At 39.9% G+C, this 19,478-nt stretch overlaps 1 protein-coding gene across 1 annotated transcript; it reads left to right on the top strand.

Annotated features, from left to right (window-relative positions):
* The first annotated feature begins 360 nt into the window (after positions 1-360).
* Positions 361-7,666, top strand: atp5f1d (ATP synthase F1 subunit delta). Its single transcript, XM_015006477.2, has 5 exons — positions 361-598; positions 1,754-1,907; positions 3,394-3,482; positions 7,323-7,448; positions 7,540-7,666. The coding sequence occupies exons 1-4, from the start codon at positions 482-484 to the stop codon at positions 7,443-7,445; spliced, it is 483 nt and encodes a 160-aa protein (XP_014861963.1). The 5' UTR covers positions 361-481; the 3' UTR covers positions 7,446-7,448; positions 7,540-7,666.
* The last annotated feature ends 11,812 nt before the right edge of the window (positions 7,667-19,478 follow it).

The following is a 19,478-nucleotide window of genomic DNA, read 5'->3' as shown; positions in this document are numbered from 1 at the left end:
GCAAATATATAAACATTGTTCTTTTACTCTGTGAACTACTGACAACATTTCTTCAAAATTCCAAGCAAACATTTAGTATGTATTTACAGAAAATGAGAAATGGTCAAAATAACGAAAAAGATGCAACGCTTTCATACCTCAAGCAATGCAAAGAAAACAAGTTCATATTAATTTAGAAACAACAATACTAATGTTTTACCTCAGGAAGGGTTCAGAAATCAATATTTGGTGGAATAACCATGAGGTTTTCAACGGAGTTCGGTACAGTGGTCTCTTAATTTTGTTTCTCCAGAGCTGCATATTGTTTTTGAGGAATTTAAGAAACTACACTACCCAACGTTCTTTGCGTCTTTGCGCGAGCACAAAGCCTTATGGGTAACCCGAAACGTCCTTGTCCTTGCGCACATCGACTGCCTTCACGCCTGGGCCGGGGATTTTCTTGTCATTCACCTGTACTTGAATAGAATAAAAACTTCCAAACATGATGGCTGCCAGGTTTCTCCGCCGTGCTCTCCCTGCGTTGAGGCAAGCTCGCTCCTACGCTGAAGCCGCCTCCGGTGCCCCGCAAATGTCCTTCACTTTCGCCTCTCCGACACAGGTATTGCTTGTCGCTATTAGCGAGGCTCAAGGCCTAGCTTAGCCTGTCTGCTATTTACAGCACTTTTTTGCAGTTAAAACGCATTGTCGCCGGTTGCTAACCTGTATGTCCCTGGTGGTGTGCAGATTTGAGCAATTGGACACGTTTGTTGCCATTGCATCAGATGTAGAATACGTCAAAAACACAGCTTAGGTCAAAGTTAGCATTGTGATAAGGATAGCTTCGATAGCTAACCTGGCTGTCATTCAGTGGCTTTAGTCAGTTCTGTGTCATTTGTCTTTAAAAAATATCACTGAAGAACCCTTTTTATTAATTTAACCAACTTATTTTTTTTACCTGTTTTCCCCCAAAAAATGTTGACCCTAAATACTTATCTTAATTTCACTGATGTGATTAACCTTAACCTACATAAAAAATGCTTATTGATAAACCGTAACCTTGAAGTTCATACAGTTTTAATTTGACTTAGCTTGAAGTTAGAATGTAAAAAAAAATGCATTAACATTGTTTTACATTTAAATCTCATTCTGAAGTGTGATTGTGCTCAATCTCTTACAGTTTGATTTGGGAAATCAAATCAGAATCTATTCGTATAATTAAAACATTTGTTAATAGGACTTTATGCTTGACAAAGTTAAGCTCATATTGCTGATTTTCGGTATGCCAAACACAAAAAAACGTAATTCTCTGCATAGGATTTAAAGTAGTCTTCAAACCAGTTGTGTTTATTTGACACTTACGATTTGTTTGTACTTTTCTTTAGTGTTTTTCCTTTCCTTCATTATAAGCCTTTAACCTCTTACTAAGAAGGAAGGGAATCACTGAGATCTAAGATCTCTTCTTCAGGAGTGTCCTGGCCAGATGGGCAGCAGCACAAAAGACAGTTTCAAAACGCTTGACATGCAGCAACCGAGACACTAAAGATAAGACTAACGTTGCCATAAATGTCTAAAAATGAGATCAAACTTGGCAAAAGCATCGGCAATCTGGTGTGGATGATTTCAGGAGAAACGGAGGTAGACATAAAAAAAAATAGAGATCACAAATAATAAAAGGTAAATAATAAATAATAGTAAATAATACGGTATTGTGGAAAAAAAAAATCAACATCTGACAAAAACAAATGTTGTTTTATATGTGTGTCTTCTCTCCCAGGTGTTCTTCCAAGAGGCCAGTGTGAGACAGGTTGACGTCCCCACACTTACTGGTGCGTTCGGTATCCTCCCGGCTCACGTGCCCACCCTGCAGGTGCTCAGGCCCGGTGTCGTCACAGTCTTTAATGACGACGGCTCCTCTGCCAAATACTTTGGTAAGATCTTACTCTGTTGCTATTACACAAGCACTGTTGTCTGTATCATAAACATGTACATCAAACTGTGGCAAAATGTGGAATTTGATTACAATGTTAGGAACGTACTTAGTGATTTATATTTAAACCCCAAATTTAAGCAGTTTGAATTTAAATGAACAAATGTGCATTTCAAAACTGTGATATTCCATTGTCAATATGTTGCATGCATAAATCTGGGTTAGCATATCTAAAGCCTGTCCACAGTAAAAATGTTAACGTTTTAAAAAACTATTTGTCCTCTCACAGATTGCTTCTGGTATTTTCTTTGTCTCGCTTAAATTTTTCAAGTCATCAAACTAATTTTAATACCTGAAAAGAGTAGCTTGCATATGTACAGTCTTATATGCTCGCTTTATTTATTCATTAAAAATGGCTTTCAAAAACATTTATATAATAATTTATAAGTTAATCAAAAAGTCAGAGGACTTTTTTTTTTAAGGTTTTGTTGGCTCTAGTGGCCTTTATTTTAAAGTAGTTTGACAGGAAAGAGGACAATGAGAGAGGGGGGAAGACATGCGGCAAATGTCACCAGGCCGGGAATCGAACCTACGACCACCGGCATGAAGACCAAGGCCTCAATACATTGGTTGTGCTTTGCCCCTGCGCCACCACAGCACCCCCAATAAGTTAGAGGACTTAGTTCACCATCATAATTTTTGCAATCAAAGAACACATTTCTGGAGAAGAGTGAAGCTTAACAGTCTGCTCCTAAGGAGTTTAGTCTATAAGCACTGCCACAATAAATGTGTCTCTAACTTATTTACAATTGACATGAATATTAGGAGCTGGTTGTTGTGAAAAAGAGTCGTATTTTATAATAGTCTTTTTTACTTTATTGGTTAAAAAAACTGATTGTAGACACACTGTCCCACCAAATGTTCCATTTTATTGAAAACTTTTGGTGGGACAGTGTGTCTACAATCAACAATTAATAAAGGTCATTGGTGGTGTAGCAAGGACCGCACTAGCCCCACTAGTGCCACTGAATTTGATTGACATGTACACCAGACCTTGACAGATGCACAATTTCAATATAAGACAAACATGAATTGTGGTTGTTGTTTCTGTCCATCCGTGATATGTGTGAAAAATGACCACCGCTGGTTTGATGACGTCTCAAAGCCTTAAGATCTTCACTATCCCTCTCCGGACAGATGCTTGTCAAAAACGCATAACCAAAACAAATCTGTTCATTGCAATTACCTTGTCCTGGCATGGCATCTTACATTTACATTTCACTGTAAACTTTTATATGTCTTTTGCACTGAGTACTATGCTAATTGAATCATGGAAAAGCAAAAACTTTGTGAACATTGTGTAGGAATCCTGTTAAACTCCATTAGACCACATGCATTTGGTCTAATGCTGCTCTTTTTATCATGCACACATCTAGAATCACACATTTATAAGTTCTTACAAAAAGACACTGTGTATGTTTATGCAGTGAGTAGCGGGTCAGTGACGGTCAATGCTGATTCTTCAGTGCAGCTACTTGCTGAGGAGGCTGTTCCCCTGGACCAGCTGGACGTAGCAGTGAGTATAAACTCTGCCGTATTGCTCACCTGTGCTGTGAGGTGTTAAATTATTCTCTAAAGTTTTTTCACGTAACATTTTGTATTTATGTCTGCGCTCAATAAATCTTTACGGCTACGACGTACTAGCTCACATCTCATTCACAGCTTACTTCTTGTCATAGAGGCAACTGGAAAAAGACATGATTTTACAATTAAAGCTAAATGTTTAATGAGCATTTTGCAGTTGATTTTAGAAGCTCAGACACAAATATTGTCTGAAGTTTGTTGGATTTTCCGGGCAACATTTAGGTAATGGCAGTTTTCAAAATGCCGACATAAATCAAGTCAAAACGTATGGCTTCTGTTTATCAAATTAAATTGTTAGACGTTTTATATAACAATTTAGGCATTCTTTTGGTGGTCAGTAAATTTTACCAGAGTTAGAAGATTAATGGAATAAGAATAAGGAAGTCGGTTAGGAAAAATCAAAATTTGGCAATTTCTAATGTCAAATTTGCCGACATTTGAAAACTAATGTCAGGAAATTTGACAACAAAAAAAAAAAAAACCTGGAAGTTTGTGTGTAAATTGAATATTTAGTGCTTTTAAAGCTACCAAAACCCACAAGATGCCATGAGGAGAGTTTGCTGTGTTGTTGTGCCATCGGTTACTCATTCACAATTGGCATCAATTGGGTCAGTTTTTTTTTTCCTTTACATCAATTGAGCTGTCCTCTTGAGCTCTTTGTAAAAGGTCATCTGTCCCTGCAGTCTCAGATCATGTGCGTTCTGCTCTGAAAGGACTTCTCTGTCGACTTAAAGTTTGAAACGGTGCTTCTGATGCTGAGAGCAGCTCTGCAATACTCTGCTGCTAACTACTCTGTTAACTGGGCTGTTAACAGCCCAGTGGATGAATACTCTGCATCCACTGGGCTGGATGAAAAACGGCACCAAATGATGTAGTGCAAGTTTAGCCCAAGCAGAAGAGGTGCAGTTTGAAAGACGCAGATCTTCAGACGTGGCTTCGTATCGCTTGTGCCTCGCCAAAGTCAGGAATTGACGGAAATTTGCTGCATCGCAGTCAAAGGTTCTGAGCTCGAGTAAAATCCAGTTTTGTTTGTATGTTTGTGAAAATGAAAACAAATGCTTAATTGTGCCTTATTTTACATGAGCACATATTTTGAATTATGTCAAAGATCACAACAAGGAACAAATGAAGTCAGTGATGTAAGGTCTGAAATCTGTCTTTAACATACGTTAAGATTAAAACAAAAAAGGCTAAATAACCGTATAAATGTGACGTTTCAATCGATATCCTGCTGTCACATTCCCTCCTTTCTAAACTAGCTGTGTGAAAGATGCATCAATTCTTTACGTACCAAGATCTTTCAAGACTCTTGCAGTATTATAACTTGAAAATATCAAATTGAAAGTATTAATTATGATATCATTTTATTGAAAACTGCAATAAAACAAAAGCAATCTGTTTATTAAATGCATTAAAACTTAACTCTCACCATTGCGCAGCAACAATGTTCCTGGCTTCAAAACTGCTAAAATATGACACCTCACTGTTGCTACAGCATTAAAGCGTTTTGAGTGAAAGATGAATTAAAGGAAATAATCTTCTAATTCCTTTTTTTTCCTGTTATGTTTAAACCACTACCTCCATCAAGAAAGCTGCAGCACATTCAAAATCTGAACCAGCAAGTTAGACTTCAAACACAACTGCGTCTTGTCCAGAAAAGGCCTAATTGGAGCCTCTCTAAATAACAAAATCAATATATTTTGTAAAACCAGAAAACGCCGTCGAGGTCAGTCGGTCCGTTTGAAAGGGATGAAGATCTGACACAGGAAGTTGAACTCGTGAGCTTTCGTGGAGCAGTAAGCTCCATGTTTAGTCATTTGCTTACTGTCACTAGCTGCGTTTCCATTACAAATGAGCACAAAACGTTGATATTCCTGTAATGTCGAAAAACACAATTTCTCAAATGCAGTGTCTCCATTAAATAAGAAAGGCAATTAAAGACGCACGTGAATAAGTTTGTTTACCCGATAAGCCATTAAGAAAACACGCTGCGCCATCGTCCTCCTACACCTTCCTGTCGTCGTCTTTGTACTTTCCATCAGCACCAACATCTGGTTGTTGATCACACAACTTGTGTGATGCGAAAAGTGTTTCTGTTGCAGTTTTGCGAAATACACTAATGTCTGTACGACTGAAAAGCCATAAATAAGTGGTCCTTTTCCATTTCTTTATGAAAATAAAGCAAATTTACTTCCATAATTCCAGTTGGTGCAATTTTAGGGTCAATAAAATTGCAGCTGCTGCCTTTCTGTTAGACTGTTTAAGCCGTAGGACCTGTGAGATGTCATATTTAAACTGGGAAGCTTGTTACCATGCCACTCCCTGGCACACTGGATTCATTCACACAAAGGGAACAATATAAGTGATCCTATTAGTAAATGGAAAACCTGTTTAATAGCCCACATTGTGGTTAAGCCAGACATGTGTTAATATTAATGGCATCACTTCATACAACTCCTGTTTTTTTTTTTTTTTTTAAATAAAGTTCTCATTTAAAGTGTAATCAGTTGGTTTCCTCTTGAGGGAGGCGTCTCTGACTGACTTTGTATTTCGACTTTCACAGATGACCAAATCTCTGTTTGATATTAATGTGACGGCGTGTGTCTGAGGAGGAGACCCGCAGCACTGAGGCCGATGTCACAGTTTATCAGTTCAAGCCGTCAAAGCCGCCGGCTCCCCTTTAAAGTATACGTCCAGTATGTTTAGTCGCAAACTCTACAAAGGAGGGGAGCTTTTTATGCTTTCTAAGTTGTTCTTTAAGCAATAGCAATTGGCTTAATTTCCCTCTAACTCTAATTAGCTTACATAATTAGCTTTTCCAACCTGATGATTATCCATCTGACCAGTCTGGAGGTGAAGCCCAGATTAATGTCGGCCACGATAATGGTGGGGCGTGTTATTATCCACTCATCATAGAGTTCAGTCTCTCGCTCTGGGCAGCGTTACAGTCTGTCAGCTTGACTCTGTCGCAGTAAATGAGTTATTTTTTAATCTTTTTTTTATTTTTTTATTTTCCCCTTCCTGGTTGTCTTTCACTCCATAGTAACAATGCACATGGGCCCACACTGTTAATAAGGCGGGAAAGGTCAGTCACTGTCGAGTTATAGCAGATGTGCCAAGTCCCTACTGGGAGACCTTTAACTTCCAGCTATGTTTGGCATTTCTCATTTCTAATTGCGACTGTGACAAATGGAGCTTTCAGAGCAAAGAGACAGTGGGGATTTTCTCCACTCGTCTTTGTCCTCACTTTCCACTCTTGCTCGGTCTGGCTGTTTCAACTCGGACATCCCCGTTGGGAGATACACGCATGCAGTCTCGAAATGTTTGGAGTTGAAGTATTTTCCTGTTCTACGCACAGATGGAAAAAGGAGAAGAGAGTCTGGAAGGAAAATGTATTTCTGGACTTTATTTCTTGTACAGCTGTAAAAATGTTGAGTCGTCTATCTATCCCTTCCCCTCTCCCTATAGTTTTTTTTTTGCAGTTTAAACTGTGTCCTTTGTTGAAATATGCATTAAACTCTGTTTTTGTACTTTTTACTTGTATGGTAAAAACTGATAGAAAAAAAGAGCATGAAGTCTGGGTTTGTAAAAAAAAAAAAAATAAATAAATAAAAATACTCCTTTGTTGTGTTAAGAAAAAAACGACTCGTAAAGCTGCACAAACTCTGATTTTCCTACTTTGGCAGCATTTTCCAGATTGCAGAACTTGCCTTCACTTTTTTGTTTCATTGCTCCATCCCCCTTTTTTTTTTTTTCTTCCATTCACTTTCAGGCAGCTAAGGCCAACCTTGAAAAAGCCCAGTCCGAATTGGCCGGTGCAGCTGATGAGGCAAGAAGGGCAGAAGTTCAGATCAACATAGAAGCCAACGAGGCCATCGTCAAGGCTCTGGAGTAGACGGTACAACTTCTCAGCTCCTTTTAGCAATTTTGAGTGAAAAAGCAGAACATTTGACACATTATTGTGTTTTTGTTCTCCCTTTTGGTTTCAGATAACCTGTTGCTCGGATGAAAATGTTCTGTCTTCTCGGGATTCCAGCTCAGACCTGTCGGCGTCCGGAAAATACCATTCTTTCTTTGTACAGTGAATGAAGTTAACAATAAATTTATTTGGAGTTACTTTGTGAAGTGTTTCCTAAATCTGTTATTTTGATGCTCAAAGTGCGCCGTTGTTTCAGATTATCTGTTTGTACAATTCATTTACGTCCTTTTATCACAATCACTTGCAGTTTTCCGTGCAGCTGCAGTTACTACCACTTGATGGCAGCAGAGAGTAATTAACCTTATTTAAGCTGACCCATTTTTTTTGTTCGTCATGACAAATGAAACATCCGTCACTAAAGTTAGGATGATACAATTCCTAAATGCCGTCAGTAAACCCCCAAACTTGGGAATTTTCTCATTTCTTCAGTTCTGGGATCCGGTATCAACTGCTGCTGCATTGTGACTTATCATAGGGAAATGTGTGGGTTAGCATTACTTGGAATCCTGTGTCCCAAAAAAATTGAGCTGGCAGTGCCCACATCTGAGAGATAACAAAAAGCATCAGCGATGAGGCCAGTAAAATGTCTCCACGGTCTGTTCTGTGGAAAACGGAGCTTCGCGCTTGGTTTGCAACCACAGCGTCCAGCTCTCGTTCACTCTGAGGCTGTGACCTCAATCACGTGCTGAATTGTTGTTCACAGAACAAGAACCACAAACCTTTCTAAAAACACAACAGCCATAGTAAGTGCAAGAAAGGTTGATTTCTTTTGTTGTGTTTTGATCTCTAAAAGAGCTCTGAGGCCCTAATAGAAAATATGTATTTATGGTTAGATTATAGTATACTTTGTATTTGCCTGTGCTTGATTTTAGTTAGGGTTGTGTTGGTCTACTACATAAAATCCAATTAAAACAAATTGAAGTTTGTGGTTGTAGCGTAACAAAATTTAGATAAGAGTGTGGAAAGCCTTGCAAAACACACTCTGCTGCACATTCATTTGAAACTATTCTCAGATTTAGTTTTAATCCATTTTAATCAGAAAAAGTGAGGCACAGAAGGGAACCCAAGTGAGTAACGCAGTTGGATTTAAAAAAAAAAAGCAGTGGTCGACACCTTTCACATCCTTGTCTCTGTTCTTCTTTCTAATCTGTCATCAAAACCTCGCTCCAACTGAAAACATTCATAAAGAGTGCACACTCATCCTCGCGCATCGGTTTTTCACAATGCACGACACGTAGCATTTCGGAGAAAAACGGTTGATTTTATATATATATATATATATATGACTCAGAGAATCACCATCAATCCAGATTTATTTTGAGGGAAGGTGAAACCAAATAGTTTTTGTTTTTTTATCTGATTCTTCATCAAAAAGTGGCCTTGTGTTTTCCACAAGAGTGACCGGCTCTCGCTTTGTGTGTAAAACTCCAAAACTCCGCTGGATGTTTGTGGAAAATAAAGACTCTGAAATTGAGGAAGTTTTTTTTTTTTTTTTTTAGGTTTGCCTATGGATGTATTTTTAGTCAACGGGATAGATGTGAGGCGAGGGCAAGGTGTGCTTTTTAAATTTTTCTTTGTCTTTTTGTCTTCCTCAGACGCACATCCAGATTAAGTGAATGTCTCATAAATGGGCTTTCAGACCTGAGAGTCTAAGTGCTGCACGGCAGCAAAAAGCATCCCGCTTTATAACCGCTGCACATTGATAATAGGGGATGAGTATTGAGTGAGAGCCCTTACTGGAGAGCCATTTCGAGTTGAGTAAGGGCCTGGGATAATAAGTCACCGTCTATACCCCATGTACTGTAATTAAAAGACTGTACCGTCTGCACCCGGGAGTGAATAACATCATCCAGGCTATGACAGTCCACGGAGTCATGGTTGAGTGGTACTCGATAACGAAGCGAGTCACAGCTTTGGGAAAGCGTAGCATGGCACGTTTATTAAATAAACCATATGGGGAATACAGGAGACCAGCCCATGTGAGTCATTTTATTTACACTGATGTCACCTCAAAAACAGACATGAAAGAGTTTTTCTTTTCTTTTTCTTTTTTTTTTTTGCCCTTCAGTTTAAAGATGTGTTTTGAAAAGTGGTTTGTGTTAATTAAATGCCGTATTGTAGCATTTAATCAAATGTGCTACTTGGAATGCTTTCCAATGTCGGGATGAAATAATGACGTGAAAAACTCAATTATAAAAAGGTTTTAAGTCTACTGCTCCTGGTATAAAACGGTGAAAGTGCACTTTGATAACTTAAAATTAGGTTACTTCTATGTTAAGGAAGTACTTAAGGGATTGTTTTGGTTTCACTTGATGGATGTTCTCAAACTGTTCTGCTTTATTTCAATGTAACTTTCAAAAATGTGCTAGATGGGTTCATGTCAGTTTGGCAATGTTACCATTGTTGCTAGAGAAAGCTTAGTTATTTGAAGTGAACTTTCTTCCTGCCAATCTTAGCTCAGTAGTTTCAGTTACAACTTACACCGAAGTCTGAAGACATAAAAGTGTAAAATTTACAGAAAAATGTTCGAAACGCTAAAAAAAATGTGTCTTTCATCGATGGCTTAGAGTTTCCCAGCATTAGTTTGATTAGGTTCAACATCAGTAATCTGCAAACCTTTTTTTTTTCTTTTTCTTGCTGCATAACACAAGTTGCGTTTGAGCTTAAGGTCACAAACTGATGACTGGACTTTTTCCTTCAGGATTTTCTTATAGTGAGCAGGATTCAACGCTCCACTGACTGATGTTGAATTGCCCTGGTCCTGGAGCAGGGAACCTGCACCACACTGTCACACTACCTCCAACACGGTTGATTGAATCATGAACCCCAACCTTAAGGAAGGCCTTCAGTGCTTTATGTGCTGTTCTGTTTTTTGTTTTTTATAAGACTTCCTGGAGCAACTCCTCAGCTGTTCTTGAAATTCTTTAGAGCAACCTGCTGCATTCCTTTTGAGATCTTTCACCTACTCTATGACGCCAGACATGCTTAGTTTATGTAACAGCTTAAAGAGACACGGCAATTGCCGTTGAAACTATCAGAAAATGTGAATAAATACAGTTTACACAGTGTCATTACTTATTTTTTTTCCAAATAGTGACAGCTTGATTTGAGTATTTTTTTTCCCTCAGTAAATTATTTTTGTAACACAATTAATTCTGATTCACCACTGTGAATACAAATGTGTAGCCCTCTGATAAGCAATGTCTCTGTCATCCAGTTCACAACAACTGACTAAAAAAAAAAAGTGAAGCAATACCTTCGACAACTAACAGACAGGGAATTGACATTTGGCTTTGATCAACAGTTTTCAGTTCTCTAATGGAAATGGCATCCTCTGAAGCAGAGAACAAAGAAAATCACGTAAAGGGTTGATACCAGCGTGGTCGAGCTTTCTGCAGGGATGCAGAGAGGCAATAAAATTAATCACAAAGCCGATAGAACCGAGGCATAAGATTTTCATTATATGTGGGTAAGGGCTGGAATGTGACACGTCCTCGTTATGAGACAGCGTAACATTTTCCTGTGTTTCTTCGGGGCATTTTCATGCAGGCTTTAGTCACCAGCGTGTATGGATCGGAGGCGAGCAGACCGACTTTAACCTCCCCAGCCTTGAAATGCAGATCAGAGTCTCTGACTGGACGCTCGAACCAAAAGTCCTCTTCATCGCTTTTACATCAGTGCTCTCGTTCTGCTCGCGAACATCATTGGACGCGCTTCACGCACACTCACACTGACATTTCACACTTGGTGTTAATGATAATTCAAGCAGCTGACATCAGTCGGCGACACGTGGATTTATCAGTCACAATCGGGAGAAATAAAATCGTGTAATGATTGAATAGAAGGGTTGCGGGGCAAAAACAAAAAAAAATAAAATGAGAGAGGGACAGATGACACATTAACTGACATGCTGTGACTCATAAAGAAGTGCTACATGTGCATACCATAAAAAAGAGAAGACTGCACGTTTGGATTTCTTTTTAGTGGAAGTGAATGTAATGTTTTTATGGGATGTATGAGCAGGAAACAGAACAATGGACTGGTGCATCTGTTTTTCTGTCTCGTCCTGCTTGGAGGCTGTACCCTGTAAACATCGATGCGGTCTTGGCGCCCTAGATAATATCTGCATTACACTTTTACGGGGAAAAGAATTATAAGACAGTTTAAGGTAAACGGATGCAGAAATATGCATTCAAATCAGTCTATGCGTATCCTATATAGTCGTATTACAACGCAGTATAACTTGGTTCATAATTCATATGGGTAAAATATTATCTAAGGAAGGCCAACTGAGAACATTGAGTTACAGGCATCTATAATTGTGGGCAATTCATAAATGGAGAGCAGTAGGGAAAAATAGCAGGTGGAGAAAACGGGGTATATCCTCCAGCAGCGTCAGCCTATAGCATCATCGCTAAGAATAAGTGAATCCACTCTGTGAGCTTTAACAAAAAGTTAAAGTCTTAAATGTAGACAGGGTGCCTTTCTTATTGACTAAAACCTGGAGCTGGTTCCACAGGAGAGGAGTCTGCTAACTAAAAGATCTGCATCCCGTTCTACGTTTACAAGCTAGGGACTGCCAGTGAGTGCTCTGTTCAACCAGTGTGCTTTCTATTGGGTACATATGGAAAAATTACATTGATAATTTGTGACGAAGCTTAATTATTTTAATGATTTTAAGTTCTAGTTGGGATTCAACCTCTAGCCAAAGACAAAACGTGATTTATCTACAATCTTTTTTTTTTAATTCTCGCTAACACTCTCACAGGTATTCATACCCATCAAACGTTTCCCCACAACAAGTTGGAACCAAAAACCTTATTGAAGTTTACTGTCATTTTGTGTGATAGACAAATGTTAGATAAATGACAAATGGTTTTCAAAAACATTTTACAAATATCTAAAAAAAAAAGTGACGTATTTGTTTTCCATTCCCTCTACCCCATCGCCCCTAAATAAAATCCAGTGCAATTGATTGGTTTGGTATCTAATTATACTATCCCAACCTTGAGACATGGGTGTAGCAGCATCTGTTAGAAGCAGCAAAATACTTGAGACTGGACCAGAGGTTCAGCTTTCCGCAAGATAGCAACCCCAAACATACAGTCTGTGCTGCAATGGAATGCTTTAGATCAAATTTAGTTCAATCACAGTCATATGTTTGACTGAACCAGTTAATGCTCAGATTGAAATCTAGCTACAAACCTAAGACGAGACCTACGCAAAGCAAATGTTCACACACGTCTCCCGTCCAATTTGAATGAATCTGGAGAAGAACTGGCAAAAGGAGTTGGAGCTTGCGGATCCGATAGACATACCCTTCCCTAGACATGAAGCTGTAGAAAAAAGTGAATGGTGGTCCTAACACATAAATCATAAAACGTTTGTCGTAACCTTACAAAAAACATGAAAAGAAAAAAAAGGGTTGTGAATAAGTTTAGCAAAGGACTGTGCATTCCCATAGCAGGTGGCAAGCTACAGGATATTAGGAGTGCCTGATGTGTGAAGGCAAATAAGAGACCTGGGAGAGGAACGAAGAGGAAATTAAAGGTCTGGAAAATTTAAATGCTCTCAGCAACGAGCCAGTTATGACTTTGAGGACTGCAATTTTCCACAAGCCGGAGTGTTCCGAAATTACACATAGGATCTGTCGTGCATAATTATCTGCCTTCGAAATTTTATTATACCGTAGATGTCGGTGTGGCTCAGCCGCCATAAACGCATTCCTTCGGATGGCTTTCTTGCGCACAGAAATCTTTTCACCTGCGAGAAACGGTCAAGCGCGTCCAAGTTTGCATGAAAGGCGGTTTTAGAGAGAAAGAGAGGCATCCAGGGAGCGGAGCTGATTGAAGTGCTGACCTTTTGGTGGGACCGTGCAAAGTGGGGGCCTGCAGACTCTCAGTCAGCTGTCAGATACTGCATCCAGCCTGGTTGTGGGAGTAGGGGCCCTGACACCAGCCTCCCACCACTCTGCCCTGTTTGTGTCATCCATCTCTGCATTCTTCCAGCCTTCCATTCCACATTAACACCCACCCATCCACCTGCCAGAGACGAAGAGCCAGGCAGCGCCGCGAAAAACCACTCAGCCAGACACAAACATCCACACACACAAAACAAAAACAGATTTTAACCTGTGCCAGCTAGGTAACGTTTCTCCTACAAATAGCAGTGTGGGCATTTGGGAGAGAAATCGCAAAGCCGCAAACAGCCTGCTGTAGGGGTGAGATAATCAGCTTTGTGGTAGCAGCAAATGGCCCCCTGAGTGGCAAGGCAGGTAATCACTGCACTGAGTGCTTCTGTGGGAGAGGAGGAAAGTGCTTTTTTCCATCCTTTCCATGCGAGTGTCTGGGCATATTCGCTCCGAAAATGAGCAGCCAACTCAAACGCGCACAGTTATAAAAGAACTCCAAATGGGTAGCCGGTTGCAAGCGCCGTGGCACATAAGCTGTCAGCTGTACAAGAAAAAGAGTTTTTTTTTTCTTTAAATATATATATATATATATCCTCAGAATACATTTGTTTAACCATGAAACAGAAAATGACAGTGAAAGAAGGAAAAACTTCAGGCAATTCCCTGTTCCCCAACAGCATCCCAGGTCGGGAATGCTTACGTGAAACATTGAAGCCACACATCTTGCTTGAATCGACATCAGAGTTTTTTTTTTTCCCATGTCCTTAATGTGTTTCTCATTAAGCGGTCCCTTGATGAACTCAACCGGGTTACTCATTACTGATAAACAACACACTTTTTAATTCCTTTTACTGCTAATGTAATGTGACATGAAGATTTAGTTTGTTTTTTTGTTTTTTTTCGTGTGACATTGCAAAAGCATCGCGTTCTCACGCAATAAGTATCGCATTCCCAATAAGCTAGCAAACACATCCTGGTCTAATCGGAGGTGAATAGTTTTGCTTGGGGCATTTAATTTGCATTCTTGCACATGGTAAGGTGGGCCGACGCTTGGCTACCTTTGGCCGAGATAAATGTGAACAAAATGTTATTTCTCCGGAGGTTCCTGATGATGAGCCTTGATGTTCCAGCTAGACGTCCTGCAGCGGTGCGTATCGGCAGGGTGGAACCTGTCATCAGCGTACAGTATGTACAGTGCCACTTTAGGAAGTGTGAATATTTCTGTCGGGTCCAAAAGGTGAGGATGGAGAGCTCTTTGAAACTGTGTCAAAGGTCGAGCGACGCATAGGATATTGGTTCTGTTCAAGGAAATGAGAGGGGAGAAGATTGGCCTTTTGTGACCTCAGCAACACTATTCACAGATCTATATTTAGTTATGAGGCCAACAAAGAGGCACTTTCAGGCTATACGTCTCATTATTTGTCCTAAGTCATCAACAAAGCAGAAAGCACATGTGTTAGTGCTTTCCACAGTGTGTCATTGGAGCCACTTCTGTGCAGAAAGATTGATAATGTACAGAAATAATTCTGTCATTCATCTCAATAAATGACAATATCGTTGGAAAAATTTCTATATTGCAGCTCTTAATTTTGATGTTTCTAGCTAACACATTATTAAAAACCCAAAACTATTTTTAAGAAAATTACAATATCATCAACAAAGGGATTTTGTCTACATAGTCAAGGATAAGACTGATGATCCTACAGAAGATGGTCTCTGTAATCCTCCGAAAAGACTGGTAACTGCATTACACATTTTTCAAAGCATCAACATTAATGTGTGCATAAACAATTTGTTGTTGATTTTAAGATTTCAGTCACAGCAGTACAATCTTCTTCAAGTTTTTATTAGCTGTTCACCATAGTCATCTAAATTAACTCTTGAGAAATATCACTGTGTGGGGAATCGGTTTCAACACAGTCCTCCCGAGGCTATTTCCGTGCCTTTTCCTAACACACTTTTTCCTTCCTCTCAACTTTCCATCAGTTTGCTTGGATGCATCATTTTGTGAGCAGCTGGATTCTTTACCGTGACCTTTTCTCTCCTCCATAATTGGTGGCAAATATTTAAACTCCTCTCTTTGATGTTGTGTAAAAGTAAAAATTTGAGAAAAACTAAGCTTCAAAATGAACTTTTTTTTTTCTCTGTGTGCCATCAATTTCTATATTTACCTTATTGAACTGAATCGCTGCAATAAGTGAACAGATGCGGCTGTGCACGCGATGGACCGTAAAATCAGGCAAATCGTCCACAAGGATGAGAGAGACGGTTGACTTTGACAACTAACGCGGGTTTTACGTAGATCGAGAGGAACCTGAAGACAATGCCCGACGTGATTTTGGCGGCCCTGTTGCCACAAGGTGACTGATTGCCAACACACAGGAGTAACATTTGCCACGTGTGCCGCGGATTATGTAAGTGTCACAATGCAGCCCCCCTGCAAGGATGGTGGTCGAGTGCTCGTGAAGCAAAGCAAACACAACCAGATAAATACGAGCGATCCCGGCGCAGACGACGCTTGGCTTTGTCCAAACAAGGCTAACATCTGTTTGCTCCGGATAAGCCAACCCTGCAGTGAATGTAGTTTTCCTCTCTCCCCCCGCCCCGTTCTTCTCAGTTCATGTCCTTCAGTCCCATGTGATTTTTCCATCAGGCCCTGAGCGGTTTTTTTTTTTTTTTTTCCTTGCCTCCTGGGGCCGGTTCACGCGCCTTTTCCTACAGTCTGTCTTCAGCTGATCTGCTCCCCTTCCTTTTTTCCAAAACATATACTGAATGTGCCTGGGCACGAGATGACACATTTACGCATGAGTGCGAATATGCACACGCCCACTGTGCAGAAGCAGTCTCTTATCTGTCCCTTTTTTTTTTTTTAATTGCACGCTTAGTTAGCGCAGGTGACGGCCCTGTGGTGCGTTCTGTTGTACTCGTGCACGCGCCCAGTCACGCCAAAAAAAAAAAAAAGGGGAACTTGGGCAGCGCGTAAATAACTCCAGAGCTGCACCTCCGGACTCTCTTCCTTCCTCTTGTGTCGAAACTTCTGTATCATTCAATCTCTTCTGCCACCTGGACTCTTTTGAAACTTTTCAACTGACTGAGAAATTCCTGCAATTTTTTTTTTTTTTTTTGCAGATTGTGCAAATTGTAAATATAGAAACAAATCTCAGAGAAAACTTTCAGAGTTTTCTTCTCCTTCTTCTTTTGGAGAAGGACTTTCCGGACATACACGTCAAGCATTTTATGCTCGCACAAGTCGCAGTTTTGCAGAAGCAGAGCGTGGAACAAGTTAAAAGCTTTGCACTGTGACTTGCAAATGTGACACCCCTCTTGACCTTTGCCATTCCAGTTAATCCTTTTTGTGCCGGCTGACGTTTGTTGCTGCACCCAGTGTGACTGAAAACTCTCCGTGGCTTCATGGTCACAAGCCTCTTTGGTGGGGCAACGTTGGAAAATATGCCAATAAGCTAGTTTCCACCCAGGACGCCCAAAGCCGGCAGAAATAGCTTCTTTGCCTCTGGCCTGGATTCCTCTGCTGATGTCCCTGAGTTGCTTGTGATGGATATAATTAGAGGAGAAAGTCACTAATGAGATGAAAACTGAAAAAGCCTAAAAAAAACAACAACTTGTGATCAAGATTATATTTACACCTTTGCAACTGATCATATAAAAAAATATTTGATGTTATGAAATGTAAATGTTTTCAGAAATGTTCAAATTTCTCTTGAGGGTGGAATTTCTTTCTAATACTTTTAAAATATTTCTGACATTTTTCTTGCAAATGAGGAAATAGCCGAGTGGATTCCAACCGTGCCCCCCGCCCCCCTCTGCTGTGTTCCTCTTTCAGCTCCACCTTCCTCCACCGTCTCGTTGCGTGAATCCTCGTCTAGAGTGTCCCTCCACCCTTGGATTTTCCGGGTTCTCTGCACTGACCGAGGCTTAAATAACCCATCATTGAATGATTGTGTGCAGTGTGAATTACTCCACAGAAATCCGTCGCTCATTTCCAGCCTCCAACTTACCAGCCACCTTGCAGAAGCATTCAGATCCCGTCAACATTTTTTCATTTTCATGGATTTTTAATGGAAAATTGAGAAGTGGAAAGAAGATGAGACGTGGTATTCATAGTATCAGTTCTGAAAATCTAGCAATTTATCGATTTTTGTCCGAAGTAGGACAGATTTGTTAGAGAGTGTTTGGAAAAAAAAAAAATATATATATATATATATATTTGTTTTGCATTGGATTTTCAGTCTGGACTTTGACTGGGACATTCTAACTCATGAATATGTGTCGATGTAAACCATCCATTACTCAGCTATTCACTGTTAGTTTTGCAGCACATAAAGAATTTTGCATGTAGTCTTAAAAGTTCCACTTTGGTGTGCAAACAGGACACCCTCAAGGCCAGATAGGAGGAGTCGTATACAATCCCATTATACTAAACTTTGGTTGCAGCGTGACAAAATGTAAAAAAATAAAATCACTGGCCATGACTGCTTCTCTACAGCGCTTTATATGGCAGCGTCCTGCTTACCGCAGCATACGGTGTCTGTAACAAAAAGCCGCTATTGAATGTTTCACATAATTTCAACCCTGGTCAGAAATGCTCTGAATGCAGCTGCTGACGGTTCTCTCAAGTAGAGCGTTGCCAACAGAGTCTGTTCCAATACTCCAAATGGCAAGCCAAAGTTTTACTGTTAGCACCTCTGAAAAGGTCTGATTTCAGAGTAGGCTCACTTCTGCATATGGTAACTATGTGTAAATGTGTAGGTATGTGTCATTCAGAAAAGCAGACAGCTTGTCTGAGACAAAGCATAGTATGACCTGAGCTGAAAGACAGGCTTATATTGTATATTTTTATTTATGTCTTATATTCTCAGTATCCAAAAAAAAAGAATAATCAATTCTCAGTAACATTCTCAGTAACTTTCTTTTATTGATTTATTTACTCTTGTCTGCCTCCTTTTGCTGACTTTGCCTTCAGAACTGCCTTATTTCTTCATAGTCTCAACAATGTGTAAAAAATCGAAGGTTGTCACATTTTAACTTCTGTTGCGTTTCTTTATATACAACCCAGTCTGCCAATTTGCTTCCAAACCACGGCGTCCACGCAACTATCCCTCACCGGATATTCTCCCTTTTCTCTGACAATTCACTGCAAGTTGGAGAGAAGATTACGTCTGAAAATCCTAGTTGATCACCAGCTTCTGAAATGCTCAGACCAGACCGTTTGGCATTTACAGTCACGCCACGTTCAAAGTCACTTAAACTCGTTCTGTTGCTCGCGGTGTTTGCCCAGTTTGAACTTCATCAAGTATCATATTCACCATGGAAGATAAGCCTAAATGCATTGAATTGTTGATTATGTGTGTTAACAAATAAAGTAGCCAGTCGGTTTATTTCTTAGTTAAAATGTTTTTTGACATATCCATTGTTAAATAACATTTACGTAGATTAAATAAGCTGCATTTCATGCTGGCCATTTGCTTTACTATCATTTGATAGGCGTTCAAATGATGAATTTGATGCTGGTGTCGTACTGATTGTTGCTTCAATTTTCATGCAGGTTTACAATGGCAAAGCTGGAACAAACCAACAGAGTAAATGTTGGCTCTTTCAGTGGGGGAAATGTGAGCGGCCAGAGGTCAAAATCACGATCTCGTCCGACAAAAGATCATAAAAACACTGATTACCTCCGTAAAACCGAAGTGGCCGTGGCTTTTAATTATTACTCCCAACTTTGATTTGAATGCCTGAGCATGTCAAGCGGAAACATCCCACAGTGTTATTCATAAACTGTGTTGACTACCAGATATTTTACACCCACGGAGAGCAGAAGCCCAAATTAACCTGACCTGCCTGTAATATTGCTGCATATTTAGCTATAACACACTGTGTTCCAGTCAATTCCTGCCTCCGCTCCCATTTGCAGTCTCAATTTACCCTTTAAACTGGCACTGAACTTGGCACATCACAGCCAGCCCACCATGCAATGTGTCTGATTATGTAAAATTCTCCTCCATGTTCTTGCTATTGTGTGA

The sequence above is a fragment of the Poecilia mexicana genome, unplaced genomic scaffold, assembly GCF_051168715.1.
Source record: "Poecilia mexicana isolate PSO_F unplaced genomic scaffold, ASM5116871v1 scaffold_4, whole genome shotgun sequence".
Taxonomy (NCBI): domain Eukaryota; kingdom Metazoa; phylum Chordata; class Actinopteri; order Cyprinodontiformes; family Poeciliidae; genus Poecilia; species Poecilia mexicana.
This window is presented reverse-complemented; position numbering and strand designations above follow the sequence as displayed.

What these genes read in the sequence shown, in the direction of transcription:
- atp5f1d (XM_015006477.2), top strand. Translation starts at nt 482, where the DNA reads ATGATGGCTGCCAGGTTTCTCCGCCGTGCTCTCCCTGCGTTGAGGCAA. An exon ending in CTTTCGCCTCTCCGACACAG is followed by an intron (nt 599 to 1,753) that starts GTATTGCTTGTC and finishes CTTCTCTCCCAG; the next exon opens with GTGTTCTTCCAAGAGGCCAG. An exon ending in TGGACCAGCTGGACGTAGCA is followed by an intron (nt 3,483 to 7,322) that starts GTGAGTATAAAC and finishes ATTCACTTTCAG; the next exon opens with GCAGCTAAGGCCAACCTTGA.